General features: G+C 48.5%; 1 protein-coding gene across 1 annotated transcript; it reads right to left on the bottom strand.

The window, feature by feature from the left end:
- Positions 1-7,655: 7,655 nt before the first annotated feature.
- LOC130386307 (zinc finger MYM-type protein 1-like) lies at positions 7,656-10,411 on the bottom strand. The gene is made up of 3 exons (XM_056595140.1): positions 9,657-10,411; positions 9,465-9,564; positions 7,656-9,086 (listed from the first exon to the last, which is right to left on the bottom strand). Exons 1-3 carry the CDS (start codon positions 10,409-10,411, stop codon positions 8,541-8,543), a joined length of 1,401 nt encoding a protein of 466 aa, XP_056451115.1. The 3' UTR covers positions 7,656-8,540.
- Positions 10,412-16,236: the final 5,825 nt, after the last annotated feature.

Here is a 16,236-nt window from a genome sequence, read left to right as displayed (position 1 = left end):
CTGTGTGATACAGTTTTATGCTGTATCTTCCTCTTGGTGAGGTGTGTGCGTTTGAGACGTATGTGGTTCTGTGTGTCTTTGCGTGACCTTGGCTCTCAGGCCCTAGTGTGTCTCCTCGTGTTCTTCCTGATGGGGGAGCGCCTCAAAGAGTCTCCTGATTGTGGCCCTCCCGTTCTGAGGATGAAACAGTGCTTTGCGTGACCTTGGCTCTCAGGCCCTAGTGTATCTCCTCGTGTTCTTCCTGATGGGGGAGCGCCTCAAAGAGTCTCCTGATTGTGGCCCTCCCGTTCTGAGGATGAAACAGTGCATTGTCTGAGTGTTTACCATTTGCCTGGCGGAGAAATGGGGCCTTAGCTCTGGCCTCGACCTGACTATGTTATCATGTGTGTGTTATGTGTTTAAAAGCTGACTATATTGTATCGTGACTGCCATGTGTTGTGCTCCTCAAGCTAGGGTGGGAGTTAGCTATATTTATATGTGCTCAGCAGGTTATTTTGCCCAACATATCCCCCTCAAGTCGTCGCAAGACGACTTTTACTCATTAGGGGTACGAGGGATAGGACTTCAGCGCGGGACTACCATCATAACACTTTTAGAAATAACAGAAAGAAGACAAAATTATCATAAAAACAAACAACCATGAGCATGGGACTAAAATAAGTCGCTGGACCAGGTGTATGGGGAACCACGTGGGAGAAACGCCACCCATGCTTCAGACATGGGTATGCCATACACACCCCACCTAGGGGGTGGCATCCACCCCGGCCTTACATCGCGAACAGACGATACCAAGTAAAGTGGCAGCAGGTAATACACAAAAAACAAACATACCACAAGCATACAATAATACAAAAAACAAATAACAACAACCAACAACAAAACTAACACCAAACCCTAATAATAACAACGAAATGCAACAATAAAACAAACAGTAAACAATAAACAAAAATGCAACAATCACACAAATACTACACAATAACAATCACAGGAAAGAAATGCAACCTATAAAACGTGTCCCTAAATAATAGTAATAATAATAGAAAGATATGAGGTGGATAACGAATGGCAATCCCCCTCAACCCATCCCTAGGTGACCACACACTAAGGATGTGAGGAGGAGTTAGCTGGTCGTGTAACAATAAGCAATCACACGCATGGGGTATCCAGGGTAGGCACGGGGCACGGGAACAACTGAAACCACGGAATAGCCCTGAGCGTCATCACGGGCAGGTGGACGCAAGGCGCCACCTGAGCATTAGACCCTTTTATTCAACTGCGCTCAGGACCTCATCTGATAAACGGGCAATCAAGGCCCCTGGAATCTCGCCCGTGTGTATCCCCGAGCTCCATCTAGTGGGACAGCGATATACACAACAACATTTACGTTCCCGGCGTCGGTTGCGTAGACGCGGGCATAGATATGGGAGCGGCTAAAAACAGTGAAGCGTACAGAAGCGAATACAGCCAGGGGCGCCCTCAAGCCTTAAGGGAACGGGCCGCAGCCCCTGGTGCCGGAACGCAGATCCCTGGTCCGGGCGACGTGGGTGCATCAGGTGCATCAGGTGGGAGGGGGGTGGTGCCGTTGGCGGGGACGGGAATGGGGCAGCCCACCTGGAGAGGTTACTAGTACGTCACAGGCGGGGGGGGGGGGGGGTGTGGTGGTGGGGTTTGCTTGTAGTGGCTGGGATGGGGAAGGGAGGGGGGGGGGGGGGGGGGGGGTCAGGTGATCTTCATGTATTGGCACGCTGCATTGCGTGGGGGGCTCTTGGACAGTGGGGCAGGGGTCTGTTCCATGTTCTCCAGCCGGATCAGGTCGGGCCCCTCTGGTGGTCCCTCGTCCAAACTCTCGATCCCCAGGTAAGCTTGGATGGCACCTGCTGCACCTGTAGCGCCCATCGCTCATTGGGCTCTCCATCCATCCTGTGAAGGGGTCATTAATGCCGGAATTCTCTCTGCCAAATCTAATCTGAGGGACTGTAACCCTGCCAGCACCCTGGCCACCGACCCATCCGGTGCTGTGTTATTGGGGATAAAAGTACAACATGTCGTCTTTATCATCCCACACACCCCTCCTTGCTCTGCCAATAGCATATCTATATCTATATAGTCCCTTGACCTTATCCGTGGAAAAATTGACAAAACGTTGCTGATTATAGTATATACTATTTATCCAAACAACATTTTTGTTAATAGTGGACCACCAAAACAGGACTGATTCAAACCCTGCCGAAATCTGATTGCATCATCCTTGGGTAGTTGGTCGGCTCCGGGCGTGTCTGCATCTGGCTCCTCCTCTGGCCCTGGAACTTTGTGTTCCTCTTGCTGGAATTACAAACTTATGTACAACAGTTAGATGTTCAAACATATTTTCCTTAATCCTATTTCTAATTATTCTAATGGAAGTCCCTTTTGGGACCCTTGAATGTTAAGTGAAGGCATGGGTCGACCCTTAAGCATTTCATGCAGGGTTAGATGCGTCGTTCTGTTAGTTTTCATGCGATAACTCATTAGTGTCAGTGGTAGTGCATCAATTCAATTTAGTGCCTGCACAAATGTTGTTAATTTTTGTCTTGAGCGTCCCATTCACTCTTTCCACCATACCTTGTGGTTGAGGATTGGGGCGTAATCTAGTCTTTATTTGACATGCAAATGTTGAATCACTTGTTTGAGTGTTCTCTGAATAAACGTTTTGTCTGAGCTTATTTCTGACGGAAGTCCAAACCTTGCCTTGACTTCTCCAGTCAGAAACTTGATTACTGTAGTCGCACTTTGGTCTTTTGATGGGACTGCTTCTACCCATCTGTTGAACACTGTATTTCACACTCATTTAGCTGGATGTCAATCATTGTTTGCAAGTATGGTGAAGAAAAACCTTGTTTTCTAATTATTATTATTATTATTATTATTATTATTATTATTATTATTATTATTATTTTTTTTTTTAATTCTCCTCAATACCTCCCCCCTTGCGCAATGGTCAAAACCATGCACATTAAATGATAAGCAAATCTAAGAACGCCGTTGGTGCAACCAACGTCGAAACGTCTAACCTTAACCATCAGCAAATTAAAGCCAATCTTTTGGGAAGGGAAATCGAAACCAGTATGTCCAAAACCAAAGCCCAATATGGGTGGGTTTACCATCAGCCGCCTGAAACCACGCTGTTCCAAAGTCATGCACTAAACCGAAAAACGTACATGCGTTAGTGGGCTTCTATACCACAAAGGTAAAATAAAATAAAATAAAATAAAACGCGACATGCCCCGTTCCAAGACCACCTCTGCTGCCAGAGCTGACATATCTGACCCCTGTTCCTCCTCCACCTTACACCCCACCCGGCACTTCCTATGATTGTTGCAGCTCGTGACTTCATGATCAAGTAAGCCAATGCCCACAGCGACTCTGCCAAGTAATCGTGACTGTGCCTGCCTTAGGTCGTCCCGGGTGTCAAGGTGGGATCTTACCCGTCGTTGGCTAACCAGCCTTCCATACTGGCTCGCTGCAGGATGCCATACCTGGGATACAATCAATCCCCACCCATATGGTGGTATAGATCGCAAAGTGGAGGGATGGAGACAGAGTCTTCAGCCCCAACTGCCCTATGCAGCCAAATGTGTGTGCGTAATGAATACTCCTCAGGGAAACTATAAAACAAAAAGTCATTTATCAGAGTTAAAATTATTAAAGTGTTGCAGCAGCAGTAGTGGCATTTGAAAGGTAAACCCACTACTTCCGAATCCAAATTGACAACATAGCATGTAGGATCCCTTCCCAGCAGATGTGGCATCAATCCACCTGTCATCCTTGACCAAAGAGATACACCCCATATTTTAATAGGTGTAGTCCTACCTGTACAGTTTATCAAGATTACGTTTTTACTTTATGTATATATATTTTTTTAATTATTATCCTCATCTTTATCATATCCATATTTATTCAATTATTCTTTCCTGTGTGAAAATAATATGAATCACTTAGTTAATAGAAACACCTTCTTTAGTCCAATTGCATTAGATTAGCATCACTGTTGTCCCATTAAAGTATCAACAGTTATTGTCCTTATAACCTCCTCATGAACTTCGATGTTCATCATCATGAATGATAACTGTTGTCCTAGGAAGACAAAAAACAAAACTAAAACTAAAACAAATTAGCCATAATGTGAATATCCACTGTGTGTCTCCCTGTTTCTCTCTCCCTCCTTCGGGAGAACACGCTCTCTCTCCCTCCTCAGTACGGGGTGCTGTTTGGTGCAAGACAACAGATAAGGGTGGAATGTGGCTTCTCTCTCTCTCTCTGTGTCTCCCTCCCACGTTGGGTGCAGGCCATAACGCCTTGAAAGCGAGTGTGCTCTGGGGGCTGGGTGTGAGAGATACCATGGGTAGTTCCTTTTCTCGGCCAGCAGAGGGGTTTTTCAGGTGAAACCTATGGACAGAGACTACAAGGAACTTCAAACATGGCAGACAGGGAACTACAAATTTATCAAAGCCTGAAAACTCAACAGAGCTCTACCTGCATTCCTTGGATATGTGGTGTTTTATGGCGTATGGCCACCACACGCTTTCAGTTGAACACACTCTATTTCCTTTCTCTGTACTGTGTGTTAGTGTGTCTCTCTGTACTGCCTGAATGGTGTAGCTCGACAAATGGGGGGGGAAATGTGTTCTCTCTCTCTCACCCTTCCTCACTCCCCTTAGGGTCAAGCAGCAGCTAGGACCGTTAACAGATAAGCCTGGAATGCAACATCCTCAACTCTCCATCATGGAACAAGGCCTAATAACTATTTCTCACACACAAAAAGATCCTTCTGTCCCTTCATTCACAAATAACTTTTCACTTTATTATATATAACTTAATACTGCTCCCCCTTTCCAAATTTCTATATACACAAAACTAGAAGCTGACCACCGAAATTGGTACAGGCCTCGTCAGGCCGAACCAAAACACCCTCACAGGTTCTAACTTCCATACAATTTTAGGGAGGGGAACTACAACATGAGGTGGAGTAGAGGACTTCAAATATGGTTGACGGGGACCTCAAATGGGAGGACTACACATATGGGAAAGGGGATTACACTCTGGGCCTGAAAACCATACAGAGCCCCTTCTCGTGGTCCTGAAACAACCGTTCATTGTTAGAAAAACACGCACTCTATCGCTACCTCCAACTGTCTAGAGGGAAAATGGTCCCTCTCAATCGTCCTTCGACTTTAGCTCTCCTTGCTATCTCTCCTTGCTATCTCTCTCGCTCCCTCTCACACACACACCTAAACAGACCTTTCTCATTCTGTCTCCTCCAAACGCACACACAGAAACATATCAACGGACCTCTCGTTCTGTCTCCCGCAGACGCACACACAGAAACATATCAACGGACCTCTCGTTCTGTGTCCCGCACCCACACTAATCAGACACGGCAAAATAGCGTTGGGCATAACAAAGCAGGTAAGCGTTGCACACATAGCCGGGTTATCATTGATTGATTTATTTCTATATTTCGCCGGCCCACAAATACGCTCGTTCTCTTCTCTCTCTCTCTCTGGGCCTCTCACACACACACACACACACAGTCTCTCCGTCTCAATCTCTCTGGGCCTCTTACACACACACACACACACACAGTCTCTCCGTCTCAATCTCTCTGGGCCTCTTACACACACACACACAGCCTCTCTCACGCATACACACACTGTCTCTCTGTGTGTCACTCGTGCCCCAGGCATACGGTTTCCTCTGCAAAGGGACTCTAACCTTCTTACCACATAGAATTATTTAATACACATTCATTACTTGGCCATCGGTAGTCTTGTATCACTATGACCGATTCTTATAGGCCCTTCTCATTCCCTCTGGGTTCCACCCGCGGCCCAGGCATCCCTCTGGGCTCCACTCTTGGCCCAGGCATACATTATTCGGCCATCGGTAGTCTTGTATCACTATGACCGATTCTTATAGGCCCTAGTTTTTTCTTCTCATTCCCTCTGGGTTCCACCCGCGGCCCAGGCATCCCTCTGGGCTCCACTCTTGACCCAGGCATACATTATTCGGCCATCGGTAGTCTTGTATCACTATGACCGATTCTTATAGGCCCTTCTCATTCCCTCTGGGTTCCACCCGCGGCCCAGGCATCCCTCTGGGCTCCACTCTTGGCCCAGGCATACATTATTCGGCCATCGGTAGTCTTGTATCACTATGACCGATTCTTATAGGCCCTTCTCATTCCCTCTGGGTTCCACCCGCGGCCCAGGCATCCCTCTGGGCTCCACTCTTGGCCCAGGCATACATTATTCGGCCATCGGTAGTCTTGTATCACTATGACCGATTCTTATAGGCCCTATGGTCTCGAGGGTATTCTTTCACCATGCAACGAGCCGATATTCGATGTGTCACGCGTTCAGGGTCAATTGGGTTTATGGGGCAATGCTGGAATGCAACTCTATTCGTCCCCACGAGATATCCCGTAGCGAACCGCTCTCACAGTCTCACCTCCTAATGTGGTTCCTATATAACTATGCAGAATTTGGATTTTATCAACAGGTTCTGCCTACCTTTTGTTGGGCGTACGCGAGGTGAGACTGCAGGAATCGGTCCGGTGCTCCGGGGTCCCGAGGTCGTGCCGCTCTCCGTCTCTCGTTTCCCAGTTGCGTGTTCAATTCAGAAAAAATCACGTCGGAGGTCACCAAATTGTAGGGAAAAACGGTCTGTCTAGTTACTGGATCCAGATGAAATGAGACGGAGAGGTAATAAAGTCTGTCGGCACGAGGACCTTGGATTTATTAAGTAAAGTGGCAACGGTTATACAGAGTCATAAAGCGTGAGAAATCGAATATGTCTAAGTCCCTAATCAGCGCTGATGGTTCGTCCAGAGCTTCGCCTCCGTGGAAGGTCTGCTTCAGAAGAAGGGGCAGAAGTGTCTGTGTGATACAGTTTTATGCTGTATCTTCCTCTTGGTGAGGTGTGTGCGTTTGAGACGTATGTGGTTCTGTGTGTCTTTGCGTGACCTTGGCTCTCAGGCCCTAGTGTGTCTCCTCGTGTTCTTCCTGATGGGGGAGCGCCTCAAAGAGTCTCCTGATTGTGGCCCTCCCGTTCTGAGGATGAAACAGTGCTTTGCGTGACCTTGGCTCTCAGGCCCTAGTGTATCTCCTCGTGTTCTTCCTGATGGGGGAGCGCCTCAAAGAGTCTCCTGATTGTGGCCCTCCCGTTCTGAGGATGAAACAGTGCATTGTCTGAGTGTTTACCATTTGCCTGGCGGAGAAATGGGGCCTTAGCTCTGGCCTCGACCTGACTATGTTATCATGTGTGTGTTATGTGTTTAAAAGCTGACTATATTGTATCGTGACTGCCATGTGTTGTGCTCCTCAAGCTAGGGTGGGAGTTAGCTATATTTATATGTGCTCAGCAGGTTATTTTGCCCAACAAGTCTGACTGACTCAGGTGAGAACCGTGCAATGGCGTGCATTCCATGATGCGATTTACCGCTACCGGAAACCAGGCTGAACGAACAAACAATTTGCGAACGACGCCTCCCAGCTCAGTCGAGTTTCCGGTGAATCGATTCACCGGAAACTCGAATGAACTGGGAGGAGTCGTTCGCGAATCAGCCTTAGTTTCCAGTAGCGGTGAATCGCATCATGGAATGCACGCTATTGCACGGTTCTCAGCTGAGTCAGTCAGACTCAGTGGAGTTAGTGCTACCTCGTTCAGTCGAGTTTCCGGTGAATCGAATTGTGAACGACACGAACGAGAGAAACAAACCGGTTCGGTTCGTTCGTCCTAAAGACTCGTTCATTCGAACCGGTTCGCGAACGACCGAGCCAACACTACTACAGAGTCAGACACAGACAGTTGTTTCCAAAACCATTAAGTTGATAATGCTAAATAAACTGTAACAGTTATCTCATTTTGTAATGTCATTTTGAACTATAGGCCTATGTTTGCCAGCAAAAGCTTTTCAACAAGCATCGTTTTAACTGACCTGTGAAAGTGGCTACCACTCGGTTTATTTTTTATAGCCTACCAGCTAGCTATACAGCTAACCTATCTGGGAAACCTTTTGAAATTGCAAAGGGACAGCATACATCGTTATATTGAATCTGTATACTCTGTAGTAACTACTTGGCCACATGACATGGTCAAATCCGTTTCATGTTTATTCTGTCTCAGGCCCCGTTTACACGAGGACGCTTGCGGGTGAAAACGACAAAATATTTTATCGGAAGTGCCTTTCGTTTAGACGGTGCCGGCGTTTTGGGGGCATGAAAACGCATAAATCTGAAACCACCGTCCAGGGTGGAAAAGTTGAATACGCTCCGCCGTAGCGTTTCCGTCTAAACTGTCAAGACGCAAAACACTGCTCAGATCTGCTCACGTCGCGTACGCGTTTACGTCACATACATGTGCCAGTACAAGGAAATAAACAAACATGTCAGATTATTTCCATGCGTCGGACCTTCAAGCTGCTCTGGCAGCTCTAACAAGCATACAGGAGCAGTGGCGGCTGGTGCTAAAAAAATCTGGGGGGGCGCACTGGCGGGCGGGGATTACAACACAACAATAAACTCCTTGAACATAAATTTTGCTCTCCTCTCCTTCAGGCCAGCAAATTTTTCAATGACTTTCTGATTGAAATCTGTCATTTCACAAACAAGTCTCTTTTCCATGGAGAGCATGGCCAGTGCATTCAGCCTCTCCTGGGTCATGGTGTTTCTGAGGAAGGTTTTCACTCTTTTCAAGGTTGAGAAGCACCTCTCTGCTTCAGCTGTGGTCATGGGTGTGGTGATGAGGATCTTTAAGAGAGTGACCGTTTCTGAAAAGACATCTTCAAGATTGTTTTCCATGAACAGCTGGAACAGGTCCACTGCACCACAACAGGCTCTGAACTCTACTTTGCTGTAGATGAGACTGAGCTCTGTCTTCAGTTTGCTTCCATTCAGCATTTTGTAGGCCTTCAGCGTGCTTTGTAGTGTCTCTTCAGGAAATGCCCCCTGATGGTCCTCAAACCTGTCCCCCTGCAGCAAGGTTGCACAGACAAGATGGTCGGTGAAGGAGAAGCGCTCCCTGGTGTGTCCCAGAATGGTGTTGCAGATCTACAGAGAGAAGAATACAAAAATATAGAGAAAAAATAGATGTCTCTTTAACAATTTTTTTTTTTTGCATTTGCTCCTCAGACAGTACACTGTTGGCTATATTTTGTGTACATATAGTTATGGCTCCCCTGGACCTATTTATTGCATATTTCAGCTTTTTGTATTGCTATTATTTATGTATTGGTGATAGTACTACTTTAAACAAATAGTTTAATTGTGATTAGGTGATAGGCTACATCTCTGCAATATGAGGCTACATCTCTGCAACATGACAATGACATATTTTAAATTGTATTTCAAAACACATTTCTCCTCTAACAACCATTACAACCTCAAATGAAACATGGACTATAACAGATTTCTACAACATAAACTCACCTCTTCTGCAACATTTTGACGATCCTCTGAACTGAGTACCCGACGCCTCTTTGCTGTCAGAGAACCACTGCTTTGCTCACCCATGGAATGGCGAGAATTTCTGTGTGAGAAGTCATAATAATAATCAAAAAGGGGAAAAGAGATAATGTTCAAAAATGTGATGATCATATTACTGATAGGAATACTTATTACCTGATGTTTTGTATGTCCTGTTCAAACTGCTGGATGCTCCCTTTAATGTGGACTGCATCTATGTTCTTCTTCTGGAGCATGGCATAGAGGAGGTCCACATGTGGCATGATGTGGTGAAAAAGTTCCAGAAAGAACTTAAAATCCTGATGTTCCAGCAGCATGGCCATGCCTCCTGCCTCTCTCATGGTTTTGGGGTCAAAGTCACCCGAGTCGCATATGTTCTCAAAACACTGAATGAGATCCTGTCTGTGCTCAAACACAGTGTTGATGGCTCGGCTGTGAAAGTTCCATCTGACATTGCTGGATGTTGGCAGTCTATGGGCCACCATTTTAAGAAGAACAGCTGTACGCTTGGGTGATCTGGAAAAAAAGCTGGGAAATCCACCCAGGTCAGAAAAAATAATTCTCAGCTTGGAAATGTGAGAGGTGGCCTGTTGCATGATCAGGTTGAGTTGGTGTGCATAGCAGTGGATATAGTGGGCATTTGGGTACTCATCTTTGATTTTCCTCTGAACACCTGCAGTGGCACCCCTCATCACACTGGCTCCATCATATGCCTGGCAGATTAGCTTGCTTTTCTGATCCTCAGGAATGATGGCAGCAAGACGCTCTTTTAATGCAGTAGCAATGGACTCAGAAGTAGATGACTGCAGAGGAATTAACTCAAAAAATCTTTCCTGCACACTGTGTTTTGTCATCAATGTAGCGTAGTACAAGCACAAGTTGGGTCTGTGTTGAAATATCTGTTGTCTCATCTGCCTGGATTGATACAAAAACACTCTTTTGAGCTTCTTTAATTATTTGCTCCCTTGCAACAGACAACATACAATCCAGGAGCTCATTTTGGACAGTTTTTGAAGTACCCTTAAAAACAGTGGCAGTCTCAAGGTGCTCTTTCAAAGCTCCATCCAGAGAGGCAACAAAATCCACCAGCCCACGAAATATCCCGGGGTTGACAGAGCTCTCACTCTCATCATGGCCACGTAAAGCCAATTCAAAGGCCCCACAAAATTTCACACAGTCTATTATCCTGGACAGTATGTGACGATTTTTTGTCACCTCTTCATTGTGCCTTCTAATGCCAACTCTGTAGCCCTCATCTAATTGTTCAGCAATGCTAACTCTGCCAAAAAACTGTAGCTTCATGCTGTTGTCAAGGTGGCTACGGCTACTTTCATGCCGTTTGCATTTTTCAGAGAGATGTTTCAGGTCTCTGACCCCAGTTGTTGTCCACAGAGCTTCAGTGCCACTGCCAACACTTTGAAAAAGCAAGCATGGAAAGCAATAGAGAGCATTGCTAACTCCACATCCAGCTAGCCAACTGTGTTTGGTGTAACACAAACGGGAGAAGCCTCTAGTGTAACTCCTTCCCCTGTCACTTGCCTGCTGCTGGATTTGTATATCAGGCTGCTCCGGTCCAAGCTCCTTTATTCTTTTTTTTTCCTCCACCGAACGCCTCGAGAAAGGATTACTGCGTAACGAAACAACCGAATTTTCGTTTGCTGTCGCCATGTCTCCTCCTGTCTTCTCGTTGTTGTTTTTTTCTGTCTGCTCCGTGTGCGCGTGGGCGTGTCTGTCGCTCTTTGAGTGACAGGCACGGCTCCGTTGCCAGGGGAGTGACTTTGACTGACAGGTATCATGAATCAATCAGACTGGATGAAAAATGAGCCCAAGCACGCTGATTGGCCAGGGGCGCAGAGAGCTGCGCCCGGAGGAGAATCTTTAAGTGACCAATTAGAGACCAGCATGAAGTCACATGGAAGCCAAAAGATTAAGAGGCCACATACACACTCATTTGGCCGGCGCCCCTCGCTATTGAAATGCATGAAACAACCCAGAATAAACCCAATATTGAATGGAAAGGCATACAAATTTAAAAGTAAAACCCATTGTATGAGTGAACACTGAACAGACATGGTAATTACTTTTTATTATGTAATTTATGTTTACTGTGTCTATACTTTTTTCCTGAAATTTTGATGGGGGCGGCGCCCTAGCGCCCCCTATTGACCGGCCCCCACTGTACAGGAGTATTTCCACGAAATGTACAGGATATTTACAGATAGTATTACTGAACAGAGAAGGATCTTTTTGTTTTTTGCGGCACGGATAAGAGAAGGAAGATTCTACGCATGCGCTTAGACATGGCGGTGTTGTGTGATAGTCTATCACAGCACCACCTAGGAGCCTGGCATGCATACCCAATCGAATTCCACACACTTTTGCGTCACCGTATGCACACAGATTTCCTCCCGAAAACGCTTGTCTAAACACAGAATAAAAAGTGAAGACGCCACTTCTGCGTCTTCTGTTCAGACCGTCATCGTGCAAACGTAGCCTTTGTGACTCTGGCAGAAGGCTAGTTTTTGCAAGTTGGCACTAGTAGTAGTACTAGTAAGGCAGGTAGGCTGTCATGTAAAAGTGCCCTAGGCTATTTCATCTTCCCGAAATTGTGGTCCTACTCCGCCAGATATCCCTATAGTGATCCGCGAACAAATTAAGTTGTTAGCGTTACAACTAAAATGAACGCAATTGTCGCGGTTACTCCGCTATTGAGATTAACCTGCTGTATCCTCTATGCTGAGATCAATTCTAAGGCTTGGGTGGCGACCAGGGTATCAAATTAAACTACAAGTTCTCATACAGATGTTAGTATCATTCCTGACATCCTTGCATGAAGTTAAGAAGGCGAAAAAATTGTACTTCTCCAAAGCTCAACTCTTATATTTTGAGAAAAGAATCGGATGTTCCACATAGGGCTGCAACAACGAATCGATAAAATCTATAAAAATCGATTACTAAATGCGTTTGCAACGAATTTGGTCGTCGATTCGTTGTGTTGCGCGATTAATAAGTTACTCGTAGGCGCAGCACTGTTTACAGCCAGCCGCCGACAGGTTGGTTCATGGTTCATGCACGCCCACAGCGAACTTTAATGTGAGCGAACGCAGCTCGTATTTTGGTCATATCTTAACACTGGACTGTAGGCCTACATAAAAGTGTTGTACCTTCACTGTCTTTGGGTTAAAAAAACTCCTTAAACTCAGTATCCGTCTAGTCCAACCGAAAACTCTGTCAGCTGCTGCAGACGTTGTGCAGACGGGCTCAGAGTCGGCACCGCGTGCATCAACAGTCATTCAAAGCAGCGGTAGTAATCACACAACCGGACGGTGTAGAAAGTCCCCTCAGTTAAAAATAGTAATGCAGTTTTTAAATCCATGTTAAAATCGGCAGGATATAGAGCTAGTTAGCTTAAAAAAAAACTGACCAATGGTCACAAACAGTGTCAAATGTGATGTGTTCAGGTCGGCTCAGTAATATGATTGATGCGTTCAAATGCAACAGAAAAAAAATAATAATAATTGAGATTTTTGTGAAAACTTGTTTTCCCAGTAATATAAAATATAGTAAAGATAGAATTATGACCTGTTTAATGTCCTATCTTGAACTATCATCATCTTATCAGCAATTAAAGCAATATTACAAGTTCTATTTCAAGGAGTCTCGAAAATGGTATCAATAGGTTTGACCGGTTAACCATTGGTCATCCCTTATATACTGTACATATAAAAGCATAATGTAGGAGATCGTAAGGAAATGAAGACGGAGACTTGATTGCCGGTGAAAATACCATGAGAAGGATTTATTTCCCCAAACACAGAACCACGCACAGCCAGAGGTGCGTTCCTTAAGTCATGCGTCACACCACCCAGGTGGGTCTCACGCCCCCTTCCCTTAAAGGGGGAACGCACCATACATCATACACATAGTGAATTACGATACCGCTACAGACGCCCCCCCAAAATTCACTCTCCCGAACAGTCAAGGCCAACGGGGAGGAGCCCTGAGCACCCGCCCGAAACGACGGAACCGGTGCGGGGGCCGAGGGGGCCACAGCAGGCAGCGCAGGAGTCATGAGGCGGTGTGGCTTGGAAACTGGAGGACGACCTCACCTGCGGGGGCAGAGCCAACCCCACGGGCTGGTCCAGATCCAGGTGGGCCGGCTTGAGGCGATCAACCGAAATGTAGTCAGGCCTGCCCCCAATGTCTACTAGGAAGGCCTTGTCACCGGCCTCCAGGACGCGAAACGGACCGTCGTAGGGAGGTCGGAAAGGGCCTCGATGGGCATCATGGCGGATGAACACATACTCCGCCATCCGCAGGCTGGGCGGCACACAAGCCTTTGGGAGGCCGTGCTGCGAGGTGGGCACCGGCGCGAAACCCCGGACCCTGTCCTTGTGCGAGGTCCGCTCCTGGGCCGCCGACCAGGGAGCTGTGGCGGTGGGGATGAAATCCCCAGGAACCCGTAGTGGCTGCCCGTAAGCCAGCTTGGCTGACAAAGCCCGCAGGTCCTCCTTAGGGGCAGTCCGGAGGCCCAACATGACCCAGGGGAGCCTATCGACCCAACCGTCATCCGTAAGGCTGGCCCGGAGTGCAGCTTTCCAGGAGCGATGAAACCGCTCACACAACCCATTAGCCTGTGGGTGATAAGCGGTTGTTCGATGGAGCCGGGGCTCCATCGACACACCCAGGCCCCCGGCGACCGCATTCCACATCTCGGAAGTGAACTGAGGTCCCCTGTCAGAGGAGACATCAGAAGGGCGGCCGAAACCGGGTGACCCAGGTGCCTATGAACGCCCGGGCCACGTCAGAGGTCGTAGTGGATGCCAGCGGGACAGCCTCCGGCCAGCGGGTGGTCCTGTCCATTATCGTCAGGAGGTAGCTGAACCCTTGAGAGGGCAGCAGGGGCCCCACCAGGTCCACATGCACGTGGTCGAACCGCCGCTCCGGCACTGAAAAATGCGCCAGCAGAGCAGTCACATGCCGATGCACCTTGGCTCGCTGGCAAACCACGCAGGCCCAAGCCCAGTCCCGAATGTCCACCCAGGATGGGCAAGGCCGTGCACGGCATCGAAAACCTCCAACAACGCCTCCAACAACCGGACCACGACCGGCCTTGGCTGTCCAGTGGAGGCGTCACACAGGAGCGTGGCACCGACGTTGTCGTACTTGATGTCCTCCAAACGGAGTCCCGTGACGGCTGTCCTCAGAGCCTGGACCTCCGGGTCGGAGGCCTGATCACCTGCCATGCTGGTATAGTCGATTCCCAGGTGGACAGCTCCTGCGATGGCCCGGGAGAGGCAATCAGCCACGTGATTGTCCTTACCCGCCACATGGTGGATGTCCGTTGTGAACTCCGAGATGTAGGCCAGCTGGCGCTGCTGACGGGCAGACCACGGCTCCGAAACATTTGCCATCGCGAACGTCAAGGGCTTGTGGTCCACGAAAACGGAAATGCCTAATGGCGAGGTAAAGGCCGAGGAGCTCTCGATCAAAGGTGCTATATTTTCGTTCGCAGGGGCGGAGCTGCCGGCTGAGGAATGCCAGCGACTGCCAGACGCCGTTCACCAACTGCTCATGCACGGCACCAACAGCATAGTCCGAAGCGTCGGTGGTCAGGGCAATCAGCGCCGCAGGCAAAGGGTGCGCCAGCATAGTCGCCTCGGCCAATGCCCGTTTAGTGTCCCCAAAGGCCGCCTCTCGCTCAGCGGTCCAGTCAATGATATGCTTCGCGGTCTTACCCTTGAGTGCCTCATACCTCATGAGCCGGGCCGCACGGGGAACAAAACGGTGATAAAAGTTCACCATCCCCAAAAACTCCTGCAGGGCTCGAACTGTGAGAGGACGCTGGAAGTCCGCCACTGCAGACACCTTCGAGGGCAGGGGAACAGCTCCCTCCTTGGTGATGCGGTGGCCCAGGAAGTCAATGGCGATCCGGCTGAATTGGCATTTGGCCGGATTGACAATCAGGCCATGCTGGCTGAGCCGCTCGAAGAGTGTTCGCAGATGCTTCATGTGCTCTGCCGTGGAGGCGCTGGCGATCAGATTGTCATCCAGGTAAACAAACAGGAATGGCAGGTCCCGCAGCACGGTGTCCATCAGGCGCCGAAAGGCCTGGGCTGCGTTCTTCAGGCCGAACGGCATCCGTAAAAACTTGAATAGTCCAAACGGAGTGATCACCGCCGTCTTCGGGACGTCCTGCGGCTGGACGGGCACCTGGTGATAGCCCTGAACGAGGTCCACCTTGGAGAAAACTACCGCACCGGCCAGGCGGGCAGAAAAGTCCTGGATGTGGGGAATCGGGTAGCGGTCGGGTACCGTAATGTCATTGAGCCGGCGGTAATCCCCACATGGACGCCACCCACCGCCAGGCTTCGAGACGATGTGGAGCGGGGAAGCCCAGGTGCTGTCCGACCGCCGGACAATACCAAGACGCTCCAGGGTGTCAAACTCAGACCTAGCAACGGCGAGCTTAGCAGAGTCGAGGCGCCGGGCCCTGGCGTAGACCGGCGGGCCAGTGGTCGCGATGTGATGCTCCACTCCGTGCTTGGTGGCGGCAGCTGAGAACGTGGGCTCCGTGAGCTCCGGGGGTTCCGCAAGGAGGGGGGAAAACACATCGGAGGGTGATAGTGCGCCCGACAGCTTCGTCGTGCCCGAGCCACTGAGCTCACATGCCAGGGAGCTAAAAGTCTCAGCACTTATTAAGCGCCGGTTCATCGCATCCACCAATAGGCCATTG

Source organism: Gadus chalcogrammus, chromosome 7 (assembly GCF_026213295.1).
Source record: "Gadus chalcogrammus isolate NIFS_2021 chromosome 7, NIFS_Gcha_1.0, whole genome shotgun sequence".
Taxonomy (NCBI): domain Eukaryota; kingdom Metazoa; phylum Chordata; class Actinopteri; order Gadiformes; family Gadidae; genus Gadus; species Gadus chalcogrammus.
This window is presented reverse-complemented; position numbering and strand designations above follow the sequence as displayed.

Coding starts and splice junctions, on each gene's coding strand:
- LOC130386307 (XM_056595140.1), bottom strand. CDS start 10,411: ATGAGACAACAGATATTTCAACACAGACCCAACTTGTGCTTGTACTAC. Junction 9,565..9,656: donor CAGGACATACAAAACATCAG/GTAATAAGTATT, acceptor CTTCTCACACAG/AAATTCTCGCCATTCCATGG. Junction 9,087..9,464: donor GTCAAAATGTTGCAGAAGAG/GTGAGTTTATGT, acceptor TTCTCTCTGTAG/ATCTGCAACACCATTCTGGG.